The sequence below is a fragment of the Diorhabda sublineata genome, chromosome X (assembly GCF_026230105.1).
Source record: "Diorhabda sublineata isolate icDioSubl1.1 chromosome X, icDioSubl1.1, whole genome shotgun sequence".
In the NCBI taxonomy this organism is placed as follows: Eukaryota; Metazoa; Arthropoda; class Insecta; order Coleoptera; family Chrysomelidae; genus Diorhabda; species Diorhabda sublineata.
The window spans coordinates 38,797,072-38,823,554 of NC_079485.1; the positions used below are offsets into that span (position 1 = coordinate 38,797,072).

Below are 26,483 nucleotides of genomic sequence, written 5' to 3' on the forward strand. Positions count from 1 at the left end.
TCTGATGATGCAGGAAATATGTTGTGTCCATTTCAACCTATTATGGGTGCATTCCATTAAGAGTTCACGGCGCCTGAGACGACCATTGTCAAGATGGGGTTGAAGTAAGCGTTGAAACAATGAGCGGAATTTTCAAAACTCAAGCAACGCAGACTGCAATCATGAGAGTCTATCTTATTATTTGATGCGGGATGGGATACTATTTGTATTTTTGAAACATTCTTGTAACTCGCTACCAAATATTTTACTATCGCCACAGAAGATATTTTGATTTTACTTTAATGTAAATCAGTTAAATACTCCACTAATAAATTCAATAACTGACAAATTATAACATAACCTCTAAAGCCTTTCGTTCTATTTTTTCTGTTTTGCCATTCGTTAATATTTAACTCAACGATCAAAATGCCTCGTAAGCCGTTCCACTTGGGTTTACGATTATAACACTCTGGACTAAATGGAACGGAATAGTTCATGGTAGTGAACGTGATTGTCGTGAGTGCTCAGTGGAAAGCACCCCATGTTAAATGCTTTTTCTACTTGTTATCAAATCTTCATCTGCATACCGTTTAATTATATTCTCACAATCAATTGAAAATTCTTCAGTTTTCATTATAGTGGCAAAACTATAAACCCTTTTCAACTGAACTAGATAAAATAATTTCTGAACTATAATTTTGTTGTACTAAGAAATATCCAACTGTCCCCTAAAAGTTAGTTTGTTATTCATACAACATATGTAGACGGTTCATCATTTAAAAGAATTATATGCTCAGTAGTAACCGATTATTTTTTTATATTGCAAAAAGTAATTCAACTAGAAGAAGAGTAGTTTGTCCTCAATAAAACTAATCTGTATAACAGAGGTTTTCAGCTACAAAATGCTTCTACGTATACATCAAGTTTGCTACCATAATATGAAAACAACGTCAGGTTTATTTTCTTCTCAATCATCTCTCTGTCGAAATCGAAATCAATAAATTCTCTTTATTAATTATTTTTGATAAACTAGACTCTTCAAGTTGCTCGCTGATCCTTTTACGATATAATAGTTAGATCATCTCTATAATAGCCGCTAAATACAAAAAATATCACAAACACAAAAATCCAGTAAATACGTACAACTCCAACCTAATCTTAATGCCAAGAGAACATTCTGATTCCAGCGTGACGTCATGTGCGAAGCGTGTCAAATTCGAGCCGACAAATCAGAATACCAGTGTATGTATATCGTGTACACAGCCTAGTCGCTGCGATAATAATTGACGAACATCGAGTTTGTGGTGTACTGGCTATTATTAGTAAGGTTCACAAGTCGTAAGTGTTTTCAAGCGGTGTCACAAATGTAACAAAAACAGAAAATTGGGCTTAGCATTTATGAACGCGTTTAATGGTGTAGCTCTGAAAATATTTTGACAAGTGACCTCCGAACAAAAGTATTCCATCCATCCGTCCCATCATCAGTCAATTGTAAATGCAAGAGTAGAGTTTACTGTGGTGTGTAATAGATTCTTACAAAGGCTAATATTAAAATATCGAAAATAGTTTGCTCGGATATAATTGCATTATTTACCGCATCTATTTTATGACACAGACAGGCAAAAAACAGCTTTTCCATTAAATTTAGAACTATATTTTTCGATTTAAACTAACTATTGAAATAAATTTACTTCCTGTGTGGCCCGTGCTTCTAACAAATACAATTGCAGAGAATGTATTGAATGATGTAAATATTTGAAATCATTAACTAGGAAGTAAATCATACGATGGCTACTGTGATTCAGAAAAATGGTTTGAAACTTTTGTCTAATGGCAACGCACTAGCACATAAAGTACAAAATATAAATCATTTTGAAGAAGTCAAAGAAATAATCGAGGATGAGAACACTGAGATCAACGAAATCAGTTCTGAACAATGTGAGCTCAAAAATGAAAAGTATATCACAGATGAAACCATTGAAGAGCCTGAAATAGACATAGTAATAAACAATGTAGTTTGTAGTTTTAGTGTCCGATGTCATTTGAACCTTCGTGAAATTGCTTTATCAGGTGCAAATGTAGAGTATCGTAAAGAAAATGGTATGGTTACTATGAAACTACGAAGACCCAACACTACTGCCAGTATTTGGTCCTCTGGTAAAATAACTTGTACTGGTGCAACTAGTGAGATTGCTGCAAAACAAGCAGCCAGACGATTCGCACGATGTTTACAAAAACTTGGATTCAATGTGAAATTCAACAATTATAGAGTGGTTAATGTACTGGGAACATGTTCCATGCCTTTTTCAATAAAAATCAGTTCGTTTTCAGAGCATCATAGAGAAGCTGAGTAAGTAATTTTTAATTCATACATTGTTGTTCTTAGGATAGTTTTTAGCTAATATTTGAAACTGTAACGAAATAAAAAATATTTCCTATATGCTTGATTAAATATTATAATTGCATTTGTGTATTTTTTATGGCCATTAGGCCTATATAAAAGTGTTCAAACAAAACTATAGATAATTTGAATCATGTCAGTGAATTGTAGTATCTTACTAAATAGAACTACTTACAAGATTTAATGAAAAGGAATACTGTCACGAACCAGATTTTAAAGACTGGTATTCTGAACCATGTTGTCTAAAAAATTTACACTTTTAATGCAAATAGGTATGTGGGAAACATTCCTTAATCATATTGAGAAAATCCAAAAATATTGTTATTCAAGTTGACCTGTTCAACTGAATTTAATTGAAGTGTATTGTATATTATTTGTTCCAGATTTATTACAGAATGGCAAATATTTTGAATCTTATTAAGCATGTTTTGTTTATATTTACTGGAAATGTTTATGGACTTTCTTTAAAGTGATATTATATAGGAACTCAATTGTTAACTATATTTAAATAGCCAAAAATATCAATAAAACACATAAGTCAATTTTATTTTGTACATTTCATAATTGATATGTAGACTACCTGCATTATCCTTTGACACTGAATATTGGTGTGGCTTCATGGATACCTCAGGGCAGTTTTTTCATATTTCTATCATTATTTGCAATTATTACACCATTATTTCCTTTTAAAATTTCGCCTATTCCATATTTATTCTTAAGGCATCTTATCCTTGTTACGCTTAATATGAGGTATGTTTTTAAGACCATTTCATGTACAAATGTTTTTGACCTATGAGGTATTTCTCATGACCTGACTTAGGTAATTTGTTTTTATTAACTCTATTTGAGTATCCATTGCTCTCAAAACTTCCTCAATCTGTGTTTTATTTCTCTATTAGAGTAAAGGGATCAGTTTAGCAAATTTACAATCTATTTTAATAATAAAAGACAATTTGATTTTTACAAAATGATGAATTAGATATATAGGATCTCTTAAGGTTTTTTCCATTGAGGCTTTCGGTTTTATTTACTGAAAATTCGACTCTAATTTGGAAGAACATATCTGTTAATTTTTGAAGTGGCAAAACTTGTCTTTCTATTGCTTTCCAAATTGTATGGTCTGCAGAAAATGTATAACTGTATTAAAGTAAATGAAGAATTGCTGACTAAATTTAGCATTTTTTTATTTTTGTAACTGTCTATTGAGTACTTTTTCTATCAAGGTTTCCTAGTTCTTTACTTCTCACTCATGAGTTGCCTTATATGTACTTAATGGAATATTGTATATTTTGGCATATTCCATATTGTGAATAGATGGTGCAGGACTTTGAATTAGTATTCCTAAATGCCATTTCATACTGCTCATTTATTTTGTAATGGTATGTTGCATTCAAATATTATGTAAGTTTTCTTTCCAGTCTCATATAGTTTTGGAGTGTCTGTGATCTTGAGGCTGCATATTTGTTTTTATCCTTTATGCTACTACTCTTATGCTGCTAGTTTCTGAGATTGAGGCCTACAAAAACAATGTTAGTGGTCCTTTTTACTTTTCTGGGAATACAGTGATTATGGCAATTCATTAAAACTCTTCATTATAACTATAGTATATAATGGTTTTAGTTTGTTAAGAAGAATAGGGACTTGATGGGTGTTCATGTTATTTTTATTCTCTGGGTTATTTTGTCTATTTAACTCTACTGGGGCTTCCTCTGTTGTAACTTTATACATTTATGTACTGTGTGTGTTTTATAAAGCCCACAGATTTGTTTGTATTTATACTTTTTTGTATGACATGCTACCATGATTGTCTTCTCCCTTTGATTTTTGTATGTTGCCTTCATTGCCATTTTGTTTTTTATTTTAGTTCATTGTTTATGTAAATGAGGTAGCTTTAAGTTATCTGTTATTTTTCCATCCGTAAGCTCATTTAAACATTGATTAAAGATGTCTATAATCTCTTGCAGTTGTTGATCAGTTGTTTTATAAAGCATTCAGGTCCATTATTTAGATTTGGAAATAACAGAACCATCTCTAGTATATATTTTAAAAAAATGTGAATATGTCAAACTATTTAAGTGTCCTTCAATTATTGTGTCACCTGTCATTAGTCTAATACTGGTATGAGACAAGATAAGGCATACATAGATCTGACTCTCATACCAATCCACTGCTCCACTTAGTCAGGCAGGAAATTCGACTGGTGGCTGGCCTTTTAATCGGACATGGTCATCTAAGACTCAAGTTGCATACTATTGGCATCACAGACTATGTCGCTGGTAAATGTAGGAGGAAGAAACTGCAGACCATGTTATTTGTGAGTGCCAAGAACCCAAATATCCTTAGACCAGCCTTAAAGTTTACATGGTAACTTTAAAAGGTTCAAGCCTGGGTTACTGATTAGCTTTTCAAAGGACATCAACCTGTGGTAGTCTTAAGTGGACCTTTCAGATAGTCGCCTATGTGAGCAACTATTCCTGAATGCCCACTACGTAACTATGAACTATTATTGTGTCACCTATTATTCCAGCCTATGTATTAGGCTTTTCAGAATATTGGGTGTTGGATTCATGCATTCAGCATTGATTATAATATGACTAATATCTCATCTGAAAAATATGTTAAAAAAATCATTATCATGAATCATATATAATTGTGTAATATTCTAAATTTGAGAGATTTAATATGGCTAAGGTATATACCTACAAGATTGCATGAATAGTGTTCAAAATTTATTGAAGATTCTAAAAATAAAAAAATAAATTTTTTCATGTTTTAGCAATTTTCACTTGAAGGATGTAGTTTTATTATCTTCTTTTTGATTTGAGGATTACAAATTAGGATTCTTTTTATCATTAGTTATATATGGCGCAACTCACTCCATATTGCTTTAATAGAATAAGCTCAATGTATCTCAAATTTACAGAAAAGCTATTCTTCTAAATAAAAACAATCTGAAATTATACATTGTATTCCGAAATGTTTCAAGTCTAATTTATGTAAAATTATAAAAGGTAATAATAACAATGAGACAATTGTTGAAATTCAAAAGAACAATCAATGACATTTATACTATGTTATAGGTATAGTATGATTATTATCATAATGCTGAAGATAACTGACAGAATTTTATTTTCTTATAATTGCTTCTATATTATTATAATTTTAAAATTCCAATATGTGATTTTCCAATATATCCTTGGGGTTTGTCAATTATATACTCAAATTATTGATAATATGAAATAACCAGAAAGTTAATTTTGTTCATTATCAAAAATATAACAAAAATAATTCACTTGAATTGAAAACGATGACACAACCCAGTCGAATTCTTAGAGTGTACTGAAAATATTTCCACCAGAATCGTGTATTCTGTGCTTAGCCTTATTTCCCACTTTTTTATCAATTACATATGAATAATCCAATGCTGAAAACCCGGAATGTGCAGTGTTAATGGGAACTTTAAACTCAAGACTATTATTAATATCTTCCTCCCTCATTTGTTTATCTGAAGCAGAAATATTTGACCATACTTCATATGCAAAAGTGTTAAGGGAAACTCTTAATCTAATTCAATTTTACAATCATGTGCTGAAACCTAGTTTTTCTCCGCAAGATTTTGATAGTGTTATAGACTAAAGTTAATTGTTAACTTAAGTACAAGACACTTTATGTATGTATTACATTCAAAGTACTTTCTAAATTTAGTGAAGTTCTTAGCCAGTTATAGATTTTTTGGAGTAGAGAGGTGGTGGAGATTATATAATATAATAAATGCAAAGTTTTTCTTCCTAATATTAATTATCTCCATATGCATACAACACTCTGTAAATGGTGTTTGTTGTAGTTGGTGTTTGGTATTTTATTAATGATGAAACTGGAGGTTGATTTGTTGTACCTGAATTTAAACACTACCAATGAATTCAAGGATCACGTGATACGAGAATCGATTGCGAAATAAAAATATGAAAAGTGTATTTTAATGTATTCATTAACTAAATATATGATAACATATACAGTAACACTCAGATTAAATAAAAAATATAAATAAAATAAAATCTTTCAACTGCTTAATTTTTTTATTTTATTTTTTATTATTTACTCAGTAATAAATATTTAAATACTTAATAATTACAACATATGATAAGTACAATGAAAATACTCTCTAGACATATTAGGCAAAAATAAGAACAAAAATATGGAAAACACCAAAATTTAGCATTCACTATTACATATTGCAATTAGTTAGATTAATGTTAGGCCTTAAAATTTTCTCACTTTTACCTATTATCATTTACACTTTTAAAAGTGTTTTTATTCTCCTGAAAAAACGATTTTCCTTATTCAAAATTCTGATTTTTTTGTTTGTTATTAATTTTTATCCAGATGGGTGACATAAAGTTAAACAGACTCTATATTTCTTCACTTCTAATTTATTTACTTTACACTTCATTATTATATAACTAATTAATATTTTAAATGCACTATTCACTAACCACTAATGAATATTGACTGCTCGAGATTCGAGTTCCTGTTTTTCGCACTAATTAAACTACTAAAATAAACTGATTCTCCAGTCTTCTCGTAATTATATGATAACTTTCGGAAATTCGATTACAATTTGTCGCGCTTTCGCAAAAATTTGAACAATTTCCAGTGTTCTATTAGGCGTCGAGAACCACACAAGTGTGTTTTTGATAAACGACGTGCTTTATAACATCAAGTTATAATCCCATACACCTGACTGACATAAGAAAACAAGCCTTAGGCCACCTTTATATTTCCAGCCGACGGCGGCAGGAGACAGGCGACGTCATCTGCATCTGTTTTACATTGTATTCAGATGTAGTTATACTTGAGTAGGTGGCAGGTAATGCCTCAGTAGTGTCGCCTAGTTTTCTTACGCGTCTGTGAAACTGATCAGATTCGGGAGGCATCGTCTTCTGTAACCGTTACGTTTGCAGTATATTTTCATGTCTCTGTGTAACCGAGTGTTTTTCGACAATGTCGAAACATGTTATTTCAAGAGATAAGACAATTGATAAACAATTTATGCAAAATGCCGTAAATGCTTACTAAATTTTTTTAATGATTTTGTTACCATTCATTGAACCATTGACTTTTATCGGAAAAGCTTGACTCAAGAGAAAAGTTGCGGAAAAAGACATCGCTGCCTTTAAGCAGCATGAGCAAATGCAATATGTTTCAGGACAAAACAATCAAAAACATCTTTCTGGTTCACTCAATAGGGACTTAACAACAAACATGTATCGGTGTAGTTTGGACTTCTGTCTACGTACCCAATGGTCGTATACTGCCACTCGCTTTTCTCGAAAATAATAGTAATAATAAATTGCTTGATTTGAGCATTAGTATCATACTTCTCCGCAATTTTTTTGTTTTCTTCTAATTACGTAATCAAGGTTTATGTTCATTTTTCCTGACAGGAAATCAGTTTTTCATCTGATAACTGTTAAATATAACCTCTCTTCAAAAAATATTGGCATATTGGTCCTTTTTCGCTCTGCATTTCTCTCATTTCTTGATAAAATGAAATCAAATTTTCCAACAGATATCAGAATAAATTCTAAAAACCTTCCAGAACGGGTTTTGATTGCTCGATAGAAATGATGAAATGCGCCTTATTCATAATGTACTTCGATAATAGGGTGAACAGTATACTTTCTTCTTCTCTTTTTTTTCTCCTTCGCCGTTAAATACTAAAATTGCTAAACGCGCTCAAAACGAAATCCTTATAAACATTACTCTCAATTGGCAACTAATCCATCCATGAGCAGTGGCCATTCTTGACGGGTTTGTCGTTACATGCAGATAACTAATTTCATTGTTTCTCCAGAGGATTCCCCGTATTGAGCTGAATGTGCAACCACATTTTCGCTTTTTTTTTTAAAAAAATTACGGTTAGAGCATATTTATAGTAAGTATACCTTATTATTTATTTTCGTAGAATTGAGATGAGCATGTAATTTGGAATGCACCTTTACTAAATCATAATACCTTAAATAATGTTTATGATGCTTGAAGACGCGTAGAAGTCAAGATAGACCAGCAATATACCGAAATGAAAAAGAATTAGTAATGGCCGTTTGAATGGCAGATTTAAAATGAGCTCGGTGTCCTTATCCACTGCAAACTGTAAATAGCATTCGTTCGATATCTAGTCTATACGCCAGACTTTGTTATCGCTTAATCAGATAGTATTCATGGCTAGTACCATGATGATCCTTTTATAGTTGTGTTAAAACACACGGCAAAGCATTTTATTAAAAACAAAGTGCATCCATAACTGGAAGACTTTTATCTGTGTCAAAACGTTTCCAATTTTTTAGTTAAGTGACTGTTACACGTCGCGTTATTATGAAGAAAGCCGTTGGATCATTTTCAGGTCTTCCTCTTCGCACATCGTTTTGCAAACATTCCAGTAATCCACTTGCCTGTATGAAGGAACAAGTCGCACATTTTCATTTATTTGTAAGTTTGAAGGTCGACCGTAACTGATTTATTTCCATTTTTTAATAACTTTTTAAGTCTAGTTACTAAACTATCGTGGTTTCATTAGCAGATTGATATGCCGGAACAGGCTGAAACTAGTCTCAACACATGAGGGTCTAAGACATACTAGTTGAAATAGTTGTTTATAGAATAATAATACAAAAAAACCTTAATATTCGGAGTATACCCCATCGTATTCTATGGTTTAACCCAACGATCAGCAAACTCTTGGTGAAATTATTCTTTATGCTTATATGCAAAAAATTGTCGCACTGTATTTTCAACATCTCCTTTGAATTAGATTTTCGCCAAGGCTCTGATTAAATAGTAATATGAAGGTACAAGGTCCTGACTAAATGCTGGTTGTGGTAGGAGTTCAATACCACCAAGTTCTTCAATTATCTCTCTTAACTTTGTTATACGTGGTTTAGCATTGTCTTGTTGTAAGAGAACCCACTTTCGGTTCGGTAATGATATCTAGCAAATCTGAAATTATTTTGAAGTAGACTTCATAATTCCACTAAACACATAATAAGACTTTCCGCTTTATTCGACCTCTCTTCGTAACGTGTTCTGGTAATTCTCATTTGTCTAACCACTGCTTTTCCATGTTCGGGTTGTTTAGATAAATGCAACCTCTACTCGACGTTTCGCTCGAATCTTGGTCAATTCGTGTGGCACTATTCAACAACTTTATAGATCCTATCTAATGATTTTAAATATCCGTGTATATTATCCAAGGGATTCTAATAATCGGTGAGTGCTGGTACTGGTCCGTTTTCTATTGCTCATCTAGTAACCTCCAATTCCCACGCAGGCGGACGACCTGAGCATGAAAGATCTCCAAGCGTCTAATCTCCACGATTAAACCAACACTGTGCTGTTTTCTCATTAATTGTGTCTTACCCCTAAGTTTCACATATTTTCCTTGATTTCACGGCGTCTTCAAAATTTTGTTTTTGGCCTAACTATATACGAATTAATTTCATAATTATCGTACTCCATACATACTATTATAGAAACGTAGGATTTTTTTTTTAACACACTCACTAAGTGCATTCTATTACAAATATTTGATATATTTCAATAAACAAAAGGTTGTTGGGCATACCATCGTTTGAGCCATACAAACGTATTTTTTGATTATACCTCGTATGATCGTCAAAACAAATATCTATTATACGATTGAACTGTTACAGATCAATTTGATGTAAAATCGAGAAAATAAACAAGATTTTATTATTTATTGAAAAAAGCCGCTTAATACTGTTGGGTCTCCGTCAATTACAGCCTGCAGTCGTAAATTCTAGTAACTTTCTCGTATACTCGGTAATTTTTACTTTCAATTTATTATTGTTTGATATCGGTGCAATATTTACGTTATTTCTCAATCTTAACCACAACTATGCGATTATATTCGAATCTGGTGACAGGGCTTGTGTTTTAATATGTGAACGGTTAAAAAGCACCGAAAACAATATGATGTGTGCTCTCCGGCATTATCCAATCGAAAACCAAAAAACTGTCAGAATCAACCGGTGACTGTTCCCATATATCCAAAAACATATTTCTTATATAAAATGTACGTATACGAGGCCGCTATACATATTTAAATCCGAGGGCTAATCTTTTTGTTCCACCCCTGATACACTTACAAGGAACAATTGGCAAATATATCATTTTATATCAATATAGTCTCTATTAAGTTGAAAAAATTTTCTCCTAGTTGTTCTAGCATCCACCATAATTCAGGAATTTGCATTGGAGTTGAGATTAAATGCTAGTATTTGATCACCGAACGTGGCTCGATACGATCCATTTCGAATTCGAGATCCTATGGATGGATAAAACACCACTATCACTTCAACTAAATTATTATACGACGCTATAAATTTTTTTGATAGAATTTTTATCTTTAGTATAAAAATGTTAACCTGTATTTTACAGTTTCTTAGAGATCAAACAGATTTGATGCTCACATAAAAGTATATTTTTGATACGGTCTCGGGTGACATCATTCATGTGGACTGACGAAAGCAGAAATCTTTAAATAAACAAATTGATGTAACTGCATCCGTTAAAAATCCAAATTCCAAAACTAATGTTATTACGAATATTTCTTCAAAATTAAAAAAAGTTACTTAATAAACATAAACATGAAAAACGACGCTGAATTTTGTAAAATGACTTCAAAATATCGATTGTCACCTCCGTCTTATATTGATATTAACATACAGTGTGCCCAAAAAGTAAAATATCGGGTTAATAAATTACTTTTTCAAACTTGTACTAAATAAAGTACCACTACCACCTTTATAGTATGGCTAGTTATTCAGTTCTGCTGAAAAAATTGGTTTAGAAATGTAAAATTACGTGCACGACATAATAAACGTGGATAAAAGATGTTAAGATTTGTATTACCTCTGTTCGGTCTTCGGACCCCGCTCATATTGTATTCATTATTATACCCTATATTCTTATGTGTTCCAAGGATAATATCAGCAGTGATAATTTTTGTCCTGTAGATTTTTTAATTGGTATGAATTCAAAAAACTCCATTCCTCAGATTGTATTGGGTTTATCAGTAATAAAGAACCTAGTAACACCACAGTTTTATTAGCGTCCGGGATACATTTATTTGAATAAAAAACTTGTGACAGATTCACTTAAGTAGAAGTGTTTCTTCTTTCTTTATAGTCCATTTATATGAATGAGAGCATAATAAGATAATAAAGCATTCATATAACATCATATATATCAAGTATTTTTGTGTGAAATACTATTCGTATTAATATTCAGAATGTATGGATTGTATACTCATATTTTCACGTAATTATAACCTTATAACTTCTAAACGGCTGTTTATATATTATTTTTCCACAAGGTATGTCATACTGGTTATGTAGGGGTATAAGGATTTTTAACATTGACTTTTAAACAATGTTACGTTCATAAATAATAATAATTTTAATATGTATCAGTATATATCCCTCGTTGATCCATTTTTCGTCTAAATAAAATATATTTCTTCTTTCTTTTATGTTCCTAGGTAAATTCCTCTCCATACTACAATATCTTTCTGTTAACATAGACTTTCTGGGATGCTTTTTCATAGTGTGCTCATTTCGGAGAAATCCTTATATAGAACCATGGCAAGAACTTTATCTACTCTTGTAAATACACAAACAAACACATCCACTTTATTGGAAGCCTTTCTTTCAAATGAGTTTCTATTTGTCATTTTGATTTTCTTGTAGATTTTTCAACACCAAGCGCACTGCTAATTCCACTGTGTCATCAACACTTTTACATAAATGTTTGACCAAATTATTTGAAACAACTAAATATTAATGTTTTTTCGTTAACTGTTGAAGAACCTATATTTCGACGTTTTCAGATTTTACATAATCACACTAATATCAGGGCAGGATTAAGATTTATAAGGCCCGGGGCTAAAATAAAAACGGGGCCCCCTTAAGGCATTCGAAAACCCGGAAAAATTCACAAAATAATATCAATACGTTAGATTTGTGGTATCAACACATCAAAAAATACAGAATGATTTCCAAATGATGGGGCCCGGGGCTATAGCCCTCCCCCAAGCCCCTAGCTTAATCCGCTCCTGACTAGAATTTACAATAAACTGCACTTTGCAAGTTGGATCTAGACTAAGCTGTTAAGAATACACAACTTGGAACTCCTTGCTGAATAAAAAAACCTAAAATCGTATTTTCACTGAAATTTGTTGGAATTCAAAAAATTTCTAACCTTCATTGGCAAATAGGTACATATTTATCTTAAGATACAGCCATATAATCTTATGGTTATAAAAAACCGAAATTTTGTATTAGCTCCGGTGCATTCGTAAAAATTTTAGAAAATAATTGTAATATTCTATAATAATGTGAAAATAACAGTCTAAGTTTTGGATTAGTAAGTAGATTTCATTAGTCTCTCGTACATAAAAATAGACTATAGAACTCTACGAACATAAAAAGATTAAATTTGACCATTATTATTTGAATACAGATTATTGTATTAAGTATTGTAAGAAGCCAAGCCATTTTTCCAATATTTTGATGACCGAGGCAATATGTATACACGATTGGAAAACATTTTTTCTGAATATTGAAATTTCGTTAGCACGCCAGTATAAATTATGTTGAATTTTATAGTTATTCCACTGGATTCTGACTCCACTATTTAAGTGACGTTCATATTACAATCCAAATCGATGAGTATCATAACAAGAGCGGGTAGAGGAGCGTCGAGAACTGATCGAAATACTTGAATTGAAATGGTTACATCTGAGCAATCCTGCACGGATTCAATGTCCCCAAAAATATATTAACGTTTTCGGGAACTTAAATGATCCATATTATAGGCTATAGGATTAATTGAAGTTAAACTGTAAATAAATATCTGCATTTTCTACAGTTTTAGTATTTCCTGTTAAGTTTACGATTTGGTTGCAGCAAGACTGTTATCTTACAATAAATGTGAGATTCAAAAACTGGCCAACCAAATCACCAAATATATCTCTTTTTTCTTTCGGGGTTATTCAAAACAAAACTTTTCTTGTCTTGGGAAGAACTAAAAATCTTTTAATTATAAAAAAACCTAACAAGTCAAGTTGAATTGTGTATTATATGTTGTGACAAATCAAGAAAAGTAAATAAACGCTGAAAAATTCCCATATTTGTGGACTCGATGTACATCTCTCCGCTGATTGATTTCGTTTCTAATAAGTAGGATATTCAAAGAGGCGAGTGGGAATTCAGTGGAACAGTTATTATAATTCCAATTGAAATTTATAAAGGTGGATTTTAAGTAAGTTGGTTAAAATTTTTTTTTTTTTTTTCATTTAAATTACTTCATAAAGGAAGCTTTTTTCACTTATCGTTGACGTTTACTACCTCACTTTATAATACTAGCGTCTTAAATTTTGATTAACGCGCGACATCCATAGTAGTAAAGGGTGAGGATTGTAGTTAGGTACAGTTCATGAATATCAAAGGCAGAGCATCTCTAACAAATAATTTCATGGAAGATTTCTGTAAAATTTTAACATATGACTTCGGAAACTATTAATATAATCGACGTAGGGAAAATTTTGAAAAGATGTTCTTCCATCAAACCGCCCTCGTACTTAATAAAAATACATAAAAAAACTATTAACTGTGATATCCTAAGTACACCTGTCCTGCAATTCTCTATGATTCTGCATCTGTCTTTTGAGATGATTTGAGTGTTGAGGCAATACGTATATACGAGGGTGGGTTAATAATTTCGTGACTTTTTTATTGATTCTAATGATAAAAAAGTTTTTACTCTATTTCGTTGTTGCCAAACAAGCACGGAAGATACCAAACGTTCTGGATGTTAGCCGACCATGATTTCAATTTTCTTATTCTTGGTTTGATCGCTCTTGTGACTGCTGGATTGTCGGATACTATTGCTATATCTTTTTTCCTCCAGTTCCTATCCAAATTGAATGGTGCATACCTTTCAATAGCTATACCTTGCGGAGAGCGCTCGGATGGCTTCCTATTTATTCGGTATTTGGCTGTCAGTCCATATAAATTTATCCACCTTCCTATTGCGGCATTGGTATAGGGACTTGTTCATGATGTGATTTCTGGTTGGAAGTACGAGATATGGTAATCTCACATGTTTCTTTGGTTTCAATTTTTATACGATCACTTAGGTGTGATCAAGCTTTCTGCACGATGGGTGACGCGTTTGCTTACAATCGATCGCAAACGCAATTGCGTGATATCTTAGAGTTTTTGGTGTTGCCAAACACAATATGGAATCACGACAGCACATCAGATACTATACAGTAGATTTCTCAGTGTGGATAGTCGTCAAAGAAACCCAAGGTGAGAATGTCAATCAATAAAGTCAGGATACACGCGGTATAATCGTCATCTACTACCTCCAAAAGAATAAATCAGTCAATGTCGATTTTTGTGCCTACTTATTGGATCAATTCAATGAGAAATAAAAAAAAAGACCGTATTTATAAAAAAAAAAGAAGTTTTTTGCACCAGGGCAATCGAAGGATGCAAATATATGCGGTTTCCATAACAAAAATCTAGGAATTAGACAAAATGGCTTGAAATAATCTTAATAATCTTACAAATATTTTGATCCTCCAGACAAGACTTATTATTTGAAAAGGATAAAACAAATGGAAGAACGCTGGACGGGAAACTGCGTTGAAAAATAAATTATTTTTTTATCAAACATCCTGTGTTTTATTCAAAAAGTTACGGTGACCCTTCCTCGTGATAATAATTATTCTCTATGACTGTATCTCTCTGTCTATCGTTTGAGATTATAAAAGTCTATTTTATAGTTCCAGCCAAGATTTTGCAAATTGCTAAAAATATTAGTGTACGATTCTTGAGAAATAGATAGTTTGTCGATGAACATGGTAATTTTTATACTATTTTTCTATTCTAGAAACATGTTGAGCTTGCATCCTTTGGAAATATATTAGAAGAAACTTATTTGCTTCAATATGTAATCAAAAATATAGTGCTGTGTGTTTGGCCTGCCCATGTGCTTGAAACTTGCATGTGGTGTGCAGTTTCTTCCTCCTCCATGCACCAGCGGTATTCCGGATCTTCCGTGCCGTCTATATAGCATAGAGATTACGTTTTAGATGACCGTGTCTTGAAAAAAGACCGGTTACCAGTTGAATTTTGCGCCTGTTTATGCGCAGAAGTTGACTGTCCAGACAGACAGAAGGCCCATCTATGTGTGTCTTATGCCAGATTTTACCATCCATCTCGATAGTGTACGTCTTGTGACACCTTACAGATGTAATAGCTACACTTTTGGTAACCTGTCAAATAATTTGAATTACTTTTCGCCTATTTGGCACACAAATATACGCAATAAACAAATAAAATTTATTAAACATAAAAAATTTGTGTTTATAACATAATTAGAACTCTACTTAAAAAAAATCTTCATCAAGGTCTTACATATCTTGGTCGCTGATTGAGGTCTATCATCATCAATAGAATTTTGAATTTATCCCATATGCCATTCAATTACCACCTCTTTCATTAACAGTACTCACTGCTAATTCCACTGCAATTCTTGTGAACAATGCAACACAACTCGACACCCACATTGTTAAGTCGTACAGTCTTAAAAATATAGTTTCAACAAAAATAATTTAATAAAAATCTACGGTTTGAATAGAAAAATAATAATACTTCGCAAATAACCTGTTTCGATAAATCTTCAAGCGCAGATTTATCGGGTTTCACGATTGGGATAATAAATATATTGAGTCGTTTCCATCCCAATCTTCTCTATTTATGAATTTGATAAATACGGGTGCAATTTATTTTTCAATAGGTGAACGTGACAGGTAAATGCATACTTATATGGGAATACAAAGGTCCAGTCTTTTGAAAAAATGTTCTCGTTTATAGCTAACAATTGCAAAAGTGAATCAAGAAGATTTTATAAAAAAATTCAGTCTCTCCATTTTTTGTTGGGCCCTTTTCTCATGTAGTTTCATATTTTTGAGGGGTTTTTTAAAAAGAGGTAGTTTTCGACTTTTTTCTACCCTCCTCCCAATGGAAATTATACATTTTTTTAACTAGAAATCTTTTAAATATTCCCCAAAAACCAACTTGTATTGAAAAATGTAGGCTAGCTATTTGGTTGGCGATTGAACCCTCATTTTATGGAAAAACCAAGAAGTTATGTTAAAAACAGATTCTTAACGTAATAGGAAATGATTTGCCGTCAACTGAAAGTTTAAGGGCAGCTCTTTTCTATTATTGTCGAATTTCCTATATATGTATAATAAATTGAAGACTCTCTAAATTCAACAGGTGCGATAAAAAATTATATTTTATTGTAGCAGCAAAATGCAGTTTTGATTCTAGAACTTTGTTATATTTTATCGGTCTAATATAACCAAAGTCATCTGTTCACGGTTTATTCTTATCAAAAAATTCACCTTCACCATTTTGTAATATGAAAGTGAATGATTTATTAGCGAATTTATCACACATTATTATCTAATAAATTTACTGGGTGACCAGATGTGGATGGGAAGTGCTTATCTTAGAAAATATTCATCGTAGAGACTGACGAAACTGGAACCGAGGGATAAATTATTATTTGATGGTGAACATGATTAAGAAAAATTCATTGAACGGAAAAAATCACTATGAGAACTGATAATAATTCACATAATACGCATTATTTGTCTAAAAACAATCCTCAATAGTTGCGGTAGGTCCAGCTTCAAAGTTCTAGAGCGGAACTATTTCTTTCATGACCCACTAAAGGATGCTGTGTTTTTTTGTAGTAAATTGTTACTTTGTTTATCAGAATTTTTTTTTTGTAATTGTGTGCCGAGCACGCTTTTTAAAAAATTAGATTTCAAGAGAGGTAATTTAGACAAGGGAGACTTTCTATATATGAAGATATTGTTTACCAAATTCCAACAACGTGTCCACGAGGAAATACGAATATAGAAAACCATTAGTAAATTGCTTTTATTAGGCAAGAGCGGCTCAAACATTCTTTTATGCAAGAAGTTCGTACTCATTAGTTCTGATTCAAAATCCATATTTTATTCTCATTATGTCCCTACATAAATAATTTTTTCGACCCATTTGGTAATGAAGTAGTTTTCAAAATGAACCCCTTTGGATTCTTATCTAGCCACCCGGTAGAGGGGTTATCAATTTTCTTTGTATTATGGAACAACATTTCCCCTATTTTCCACAATTAGATACTATATTATCAAAGTAATAAATGTACATACTATTTGTTTAATAACAACTCTTAATGTGTATTTAAAAAGATATGATTTGATTTGCATTTCCTCTTCGAACATGAATTGAATTTATAATAGTAAAATATTATCATTTATTATTTTTTTATTAGTTCATATCAAAAATAAGTGATTGAGATTGTGCTTGAAGTCATTAGAAGAATGTGTTGGTGAATGACGACATGTTTTGTAAAAAAACATGTTCAATGTAGCTCACTCAAGTCTATTAAGCAACATACAGAAAACTAGTACATTAAAATTAATGCTCAACATTTTCTTCACTTGTTAACTCTTCTAAAACTGGTCTCTAACTTTGTTTGAGGTAAAATATCCTCTATTTCGAAAGATTTTATTGTATTCGTATAATACGACACCTGGAAAGGTTTGGATTAAAATATAGAAATATATTCATTGATATTTTTAATTGTATCTGATTATCTTTCAAAATATTTAGTTATTTTTCTTTTCTAGTTATGAACCAGAACTTCATCCTGGAGTTACATACAAATTGAAAAGTCCCAAAGCTACATTGAAGATATTTTCTACAGGAAGCGTTACCGTAACTGGTAAGAATAATAATATTATATATAGTACGTTCCAAGATATTTTTACAAGAACAACAAGAACAAAAGTTACTTTTGATTGAATTAAAATCAGACTAAAAAAATAATGTAGCCGTATGTACAGATCTGTCTGTTGTATCGAATAAAGATATGCAATAATGGAGTTACACCTTGTAAGAATGTTGCATACAGATAATTATTGAACAAGAAAAAAATGAAAATTGATCTATTATCTATCTTAATGATACTCGAAATAAAGATTGGGTAGATTCCTCTGAAAAACAAACGAATTTTCAAATAGAGTACATCACATATAATTGGATCCCAAAATATATAATTTTTTTTAATTAAGATCCTTCCCTAAGGAATTTCGAATTATATTCTCCTAACAAATAAGATACGGTGTAGCAGTCGCTATTTTGGTTTAGTTTAAATAAAATTATTAAATGGAGTAAATGTGCTTAACTTTATATCGCTCCTTGTCATAAAGTATGATTCGATGTCGATTGAGGCATATAGCACAAGAGGTAATTATTCCTGATTAAATTTATTTTACTTTTTTATAGAATCCTAAGGAAGTGGAATTTTTTTCGAACATTCAGGATTATATTTGAAATCTACGGTGATAGAAAACAGAAAAAAAATGAAAGGTGGATTTAAACATTACTGCAGAATGAACGAAAAAATCCCAAATTGAAGAGTTGTAACTTATTTGCTCTTACAGTAACAGAATCAAATTGAATATTTTTCACAATCATAAGGTGATATTGTACATCTGAAAATTATATTCCATCAAAAATAGATTTCATTGGAGTGAACATAACACAAGCACACCATGATGTGATTTTGTCTCAAACAATTCTCTCTAACATTAATCCATACAATTTAATGAGAACAAATTGAAAATTTAAAATAGAGAAAAAGCCTCCGGTAATGAAAAGTTGTAGATGAATGCTTCTCACGGCGCTTCCAAAAACAAAAGATATTATTGACATAAAAATTTTATTTCAGAAGCAAGAGCAGGTATTTATTTATGTATACATTTGGAGCATCTTGGAGCAGGTATTTGTTAGAATTAGAAAATGACGAAATTTTATACATTAAAAAGGGAATACGTTGATGGCACTATTGAAACATGCTTGCTCAATAACTATTTTCGTGAGGATTGTATAATAAAAACATTGAGAACAACAACGAGGCTATGAAAGATTTTGAATGTTATATGTACCTCCAAATAAAAAAAAACTAGCATCTAATAGAAAACCGTAAAAATTTGAAGAGTCAAATTGATTTAAAATTTGGAAAACACCATTTTATCTAAAAATAAAAAATATTTTATTATATTAATAGTTTGTAACGGAGCCTCAAAGGTGTTTTCCATATTTTTTACAGAAACAATGATCAATGGAGCCAATATATGAACCTCTGGGTGGCGCAGTAATAGGTGAGGGCCCCTTACAATCCAATATTCATAATATTGCTATGAATCTAGCTTCGTCAGTTACATAAATATAATTAGTAATGCATTTCGAGTATCTTCTGTTAACAACTCACAACAGATCTGAAAACTTTCCACCATTTATAACTTTCTTCCATTAAAGAATATGAGAAATCAAAAAATTATGTGAAATCTATTTATAATTATTATTATATTATGGATATTTTTATAGTTAAATTCCTTGGCAGATATGGGGTAAAGTGACACATGATTTTTTTTTGAAAAAGGAAAATAACCAATATATAAAAAGTAACTTGCATAATACACTCATTCCCATTTTTCAGCGGTTTCAACCATTCACAATTAAATTAATACAATTTTGCATCTCATTGTATACAAGCTCTAATTACTAATTGTCTAAACTTACTCATAAATAAAATAAATGCGGCTACTGTTAAAAGAGCATTGAACGATCATCTAAATTCTTGTCCCATTTAATCTGGAGGTAACATCTATATCTCTTATTGATGAAAAGTGTATTTTGCAATATGACCTATTTTTTCGATTTCTCATTATTTATTTGAAGAAAGAAATTTAGTGCTTTCAAAATGAAACCTGTATATAGTGATTAGATTGACTCAACTATTTACTATGTAACATTGAAAAATGAAAGCAAACAAAATCTTTTTGTTCAAATGAAAAACCCTTTCGAAGAACATGTACATGGGGTACACAATATCTTGGAGTGGTACTTCCAACTAAAATTAACTCCATTAAAATTTCATAGAATAAGAAGTGAAAACAATTTGTTGAATAAAATAAAACGATGTTTGTATTTTCAGCTCCAAGTGTGGCTGATATTCAGGCTGCAATCGAATACATATTCCCCCTAGTTTACGAATTTCGTAAAGAAAGGACCAAAGAAGAGAGAGAAGCGATAGCAAGGAAAAAACTTAAACAAATGGGCGAAATTCCTTGGATCGACTATGATGATCAGGCAGATTCAGAAACTATGACAATGTGCGAATCAAATAATGTGAATCACTATACGTGGGACTAAAACAACGTATTACCGATTAACGTTTTTTTCTAGTTTTTACCGTCAAAAGGCTCGACCCTAGATATTTAAAAACGGAAAAGTAAAACCACTTATTACCTTTGCTGAATTATAAGTTTACATTATTGTCTCCTAATATCTGTTGAGTTTTAGTTACTACTTGGTGAATCTTCATTTAATTTTAGTTTCTCTTGATGCCCCCTCTCCTACTATTTATAGTTAGGTAGTAAATGTAAAAAATGGTGGTTAATACGATATGTTTTGGTGCATCTCATTTTAAAAACTTGTTTTTATTGGAATCCGCTTTTTTTTTGTTTTCAAGTATTCATCTTTTAGTTCAATTTTGTTAATTATATATCGGAGATAATATATGGAATTTTAACCAATCCATCTTCAAGGTTAAATCAATCAATTTTCATATTATTATTTTTATATACCTTTTTGATTTCTGGTAAACAAAAAATTAAGTACTACTTTAAGTACATAGATAATAATGGAGTCTAAGCGGGGCTCAAATATTTCCTATAAAAAAATATTTACACCTTCCAAAAATGCGTGTAAAATTATTGTTCAATTTCAAATCGAATATTTGGTTTACTTTTCTTGTTTACAACTTTTAATTTTTCTTTGGGGTCCAGCCGGTCAGTTTTTAACGCGATGCTTGAAACCTAGTCAGGTATTTTATTTTGGTACATAAAGACTGAATGAAGTTTTCCTTTGTGATGATAATGATTTTGGTCAAAGGAGTAGATTTTTAGTTTCTTATATGTTTTATGTAGATAATTGTTTAGTTTTGCCTTTGATAGAAATCAAAGATTTTATTTATACGTGAAAATAGTACTAGAAAAATCGAATTATTAATTTAATTTGAAAAAATAAGTCGTTCAGTTTCCTGACGTTGGAATATTTTTGGAATACTTTCTTGGCCATACCAAAGTTTTTTTTATAGTTTGGGAATAATAAGTTTAAATTCATTCCACGTCATAGGATTTTGGAAACTATATACAGAAATCTGAGAAATTGATGACATTATAATTGACTTCCTTGTTGATATTTGGAAATAGAATAAAGTTTTCTTAGTTATTATGTTCCTCAGTAGGAGTCCATCAATTTCTATCTAATTTTCTTCGATTTCAATAAAAAGGGATGCTTTAATTCTGTTGATTACATCGATTGTATCGACCAAATTTCACTCAATGCAATTGATATAATCACGAAAAACTGAAACTGGACGACTCGAAGCGTTTTTCTGTTTAAAAGATTTTTGTCTGTCTTATCATGCTCTTTATTTTAACCCTAAAGCTATCTTTAAAACAAAAGTGTTGTCTAGAGAGTAAAGTTTGACTTTAATATGTATAATGTACTTTATATATTTACATTCTTCAAAATGAAAAATCATTCTGGCATGTATACAAATTTCTGATATATTTTTATAAATAATGTGTGTTTCTATAGATTTTTCAGTCTTGTATAAAAATTCATATATATCCTCTCATTAAAAGAAAAAAATATTAAGACTCTCCATCTTTAATTATCAAAATTTAAGTTTTAAAATATGGAAGTAAGTAATTATCAATTTTATTTATTTTTAGATACATAAATAGAATGTATGAAATTTGTTTTTCATTTTCATGTTTTGACTTTTGAATTTTAGTAGTGGATATTGTATTTATATTTTTATTTATACATCATTAAAAATTTCGTTAGTATGTTTATAAACGAAATGTCAAAAATAATTTCATTAAGTCAAAAACTACGCCTCTATTTCAATATATCAAAGATTTATTCATTATATTATTTTTTCTGAATTAAAATAGGTAAAAATTGAAAATTGTTGATAATCAAATAAAAATCTTATTGATAAATATTGAAGTATTAAAATTTTGCAATAATAAGCATAAACTTTTTTGATAAACGAAAAAAATTCTCAAGTTTGTGAGAAATAAATACATAATTAATGTTTGATAACAATATTCCTTATGGGATAGAAATTATAAATAAAAACAAATTTCCTTAAATAAATTATGAATAAACACCTCGAAGATATTTAGACAATTGCCTTTCAATGATAAGCCTATCCATTTAAGTTATAAAAAATTGGTTGAACTCCGACTTGACCATTTGGTTCTATTCATTTCATAAATAAAATGTGGATGAAAAACTTGCATAAGCTCAAACTACAATCACCTAAATCAGGTCAAGACGTCTCCTACAAAATTTCAAGGATATACATAATTAGGAATGGAGTAAGTTATCCATGATCTACCATATCTCTATAGCTACAGAGCCTCAAAAAAATTCCTATATAAAAAGAGAGTGATAAGTATCTTGTTACTTGAAATACTGAATTTCGAATGGGAGCTATCAGGTTTTAGAGTGAAGTATCCGAAATTTAATGTCAAATATCACTATTTTATTGAAAGCTTCAATAAATAATAATCAAGATTGAAACTGGGAGGGAATGTTTCATATTTAAACTTTGTTTTTGCGCACGCTATACTTCAAGAAGTCATTTATCAATGGCATCAATTCAACTGGTGAGCACAAAAAGATAGCCCTCATTGAACAAACCAATGAGCACAACATTTTGTTGTAACCACTTCATTAAACAGATTGTTAAATTTATTTTGCAAAAATATGCTTAGTCGGAAAAAATCAATTATCAATATAGATATACACTAAGTTTAAAACTGTTTTTTTTTTTCAAAACCAAATTATAGTTTCTCAATACTAATTTTTATTTATTATGTCTTCAAGATATTTCTATATTTGGGCACCTTACAAGATACAAAATTATTTTCCTATCCATAATATAAACATTGGATTAGATAAGAATTTATGAATCGAATCTTTGCAATAAACTTAAATAATTTGCAAATTAAATATTACCAGAAACAGCTTGTAATAAATGATGGATTTCAGTTTTTGTATTATTTATTTGTAAGTTTCCAGGGAGAGTGGAAACTACATAATTTTAATAATGTCTGTTTGTAACATGTCTTTTGATTCTCTAATGAATAGTATAAAAATGTTAAAACCGTCAAAAGTGATTAACGTGGTGTTATTAATTTGGAGTTGATCTGTTATTGACATTAAGTTTGCAGTATTTATCAAAACAATTACTTTTATAGGTCAGGCATATAGCTATAAATACGTCTTACTCTTCTGTTCGTTTTCAATCGATTTTTGTAAAAAGAATCTGGATACAGAAGAAACACAGATTAATCTTAATAAGTTTACAAAGAAAAATAATTTAATATTCAAAAATCAAATTTAAATAACTTTTTACACGCTAATAATAATAAAAATTCAACGTGAGAAAATATAGTATTGCTTCAATAAGTATTCATTTTCTGTGACATTTTCTTATTTGCTGAAATAAAACCAGGAAAATTTATATGGTCTAGTGTGTGGTCCAAGGCTACATGAATCAAAGTAAAATATTTTTAAAACATTTGTATATACCTGTCATGATTAAATCAATATTTTATGAAAATCAGTTTAGAATTCACTATAAGAAAAAAGTATAGCAGTACTTTATATCATGAAGCAGAAGATTATATCAAGTTCTTCAACAATTATCTGGCTGAATTGATGACAACAGTTGAAATATTATAAATTATTTTTTAGGCTCATATCATATTTTCATATTCTATATTTCTGTACTCCAAATATTTATACAGAACATAACACAAAATTTTACTGTCATAATCGTAAGTTTGAATACTAATTTTTTATAAAATACATTCTATAAATGTCTAGGCATCTATGATAACAAAAATCTAGTTGGAAAAGTATTATAATAATTATTTTACCAACTGTTTCAAATATCTCAAAGATGTTGAAGAAACTTGTACCGTATCTCACAAACTAGAAAAGCGAATTAGGCTAATAACAATCATGAATAACTGAATGTTTTAACTTGTATGATATACAATATAAAAATTATAAATCAACCCACAGATACTAGGTAAACGAAATAACTTGTAAATACTGTGTAAATTTTCTTTATATATCTAATTCACTATAAGAATTTTCAAGTTTTATATACATGTTATGTTTAATTTCATCTTTATTAGGCCTAGTAATATCGATTTGCATTTTTACACGTGTTTTGTCTTAATCCCTCAAAATAAAATAATGTAGACATTTTTATAAATGGAATCAATTTTTTATTATTGGGGTAAAAAATCAAACTTTAAACCTAACAAATTCTCTTCTCCAAAAGATATACTACTTTATTATTTATCTATCGAAATACAACGTGTCGTTAAAACAAAATAAAATCATTTATAAAAAATCTGTTATTACTTATATAATAATACTCTGGCTATCACATTCAAATGCACATTCATTATATATACTAGTTAGAATTGCATTAAGTTTTATTCTACTCAGTGTCTTTCTTCACAATCTAGTACTTATTATATTTGTACAGGTTAGTAGTAGTCAAATACCGAAAAATTATTCATTTTTTGCATTTATATCTGTAAAATGGTACTTCTTAGCTTTTTTATTCAAAAAACCATGATTAATTTACCACCGCTTCGAAATTATATAAATTTATTATTCTGATGTACATATTAACTCGATTTGATGAATCGTCACGTTTAAAACACCTACAAAGGAGTTGATGTTAAATGTATCATTCTTGGCCAAAATCGCATAGTAGAAGCAATTATAAATCTTTGAGCCTTAACGATAGTAATAACAAAATAATAGTTAATGTTGCATGAATGTGTTCTTGTATTCCCCAGAAGTTATAACAAATAATGATATGCTTGATTCGTATAATCAGAAGAATCATACTCATCATCTTAATACGAAATATCTTATTTAAATACTAGATACAGGGTTTTATAGTTGAAAATAATAAATAATTAGGTGGTGTGTGGAGCATATAACATTGGCAATAATTAAACTACACGTTAAATGTATTATAGAAAAATGCGTGAAACCAAGTAAATATTTTTGGATTTTCCTAGTTAACTCTTTTAAATTTTGATTAACTGATATAAACTTTATAGTCCGAAAAATCGTTAGTATTTTTTCCTTCTTTTGTTCAAAGATATATTTTGACGACTACAGTAAATGTTTTGATATGTAACTTGCGTAAAATATGTCTATACTGGGTTCCACACATTTGTTCATCACCGTATATTTTTTTTACTATCAATATCATTCCTGTATAACATATCGATGTGGTAGTTAGATATTTAGGATCTGAAAAGAGTACTGTTATGATTTCTTTAAAAAAAATCATGTAGACGTTTTTCTATTAAAATTTCTTTAGATGATGATGATGATGATGATAAATTTCTAGTAATTGTAATGTATTAAACATGTGTGACTTCTAAAGATATAATGGGCAATAGTCATTAAGTAAAGCAAAACTTTTTTACAAAACAAAAAGATCATTTTTTGATAGAATATATAATTCTACATATTTGTATGAGCAATTGTGGCTTTTTTATGAGTATAGCCCATCTTTTTGCCGAGACAAATATTTTTGATTACACAAATTATAAATACCTTTTATTTCTATTTGTCAGTATAAGCGATCGACATTTTACAATTACTGACAATTTGAAGTTTGTACCAAAAACAGATAATTTAGTTGTTAAATTTCTTCATTTTCGCTTTTCTGTGAACAATTCGTTCAATTGTATGTTTCTTTTTACTGTAGCCTGTAATAAAGTTTTCTCATACTGTTTATTATA

General features: G+C 30.2%; 1 protein-coding gene across 1 annotated transcript; it reads left to right on the forward strand.

Moving 5' to 3' along the window:
- The first annotated feature begins 1,456 nt into the window (after nt 1–1,456).
- Nucleotides 1,457–26,476, forward strand: LOC130451341 (TATA box-binding protein-like 1). The gene is made up of 3 exons (XM_056790301.1): nt 1,457–2,329; nt 18,177–18,271; nt 20,549–26,476. Exons 1-3 carry the CDS (start codon nt 1,767–1,769, stop codon nt 20,764–20,766), a joined length of 876 nt encoding a protein of 291 aa, XP_056646279.1. The 5' UTR covers nt 1,457–1,766; the 3' UTR covers nt 20,767–26,476.
- The last annotated feature ends 7 nt before the right edge of the window (nt 26,477–26,483 follow it).

Coding starts and splice junctions, on each gene's coding strand:
- LOC130451341 (XM_056790301.1), top strand. CDS start 1,767: ATGGCTACTGTGATTCAGAAAAATGGTTTGAAACTTTTGTCTAATGGC. Junction 2,330..18,176: donor GAGCATCATAGAGAAGCTGA/GTAAGTAATTTT, acceptor TTTCTTTTCTAG/TTATGAACCAGAACTTCATC. Junction 18,272..20,548: donor AGGAAGCGTTACCGTAACTG/GTAAGAATAATA, acceptor TTGTATTTTCAG/CTCCAAGTGTGGCTGATATT.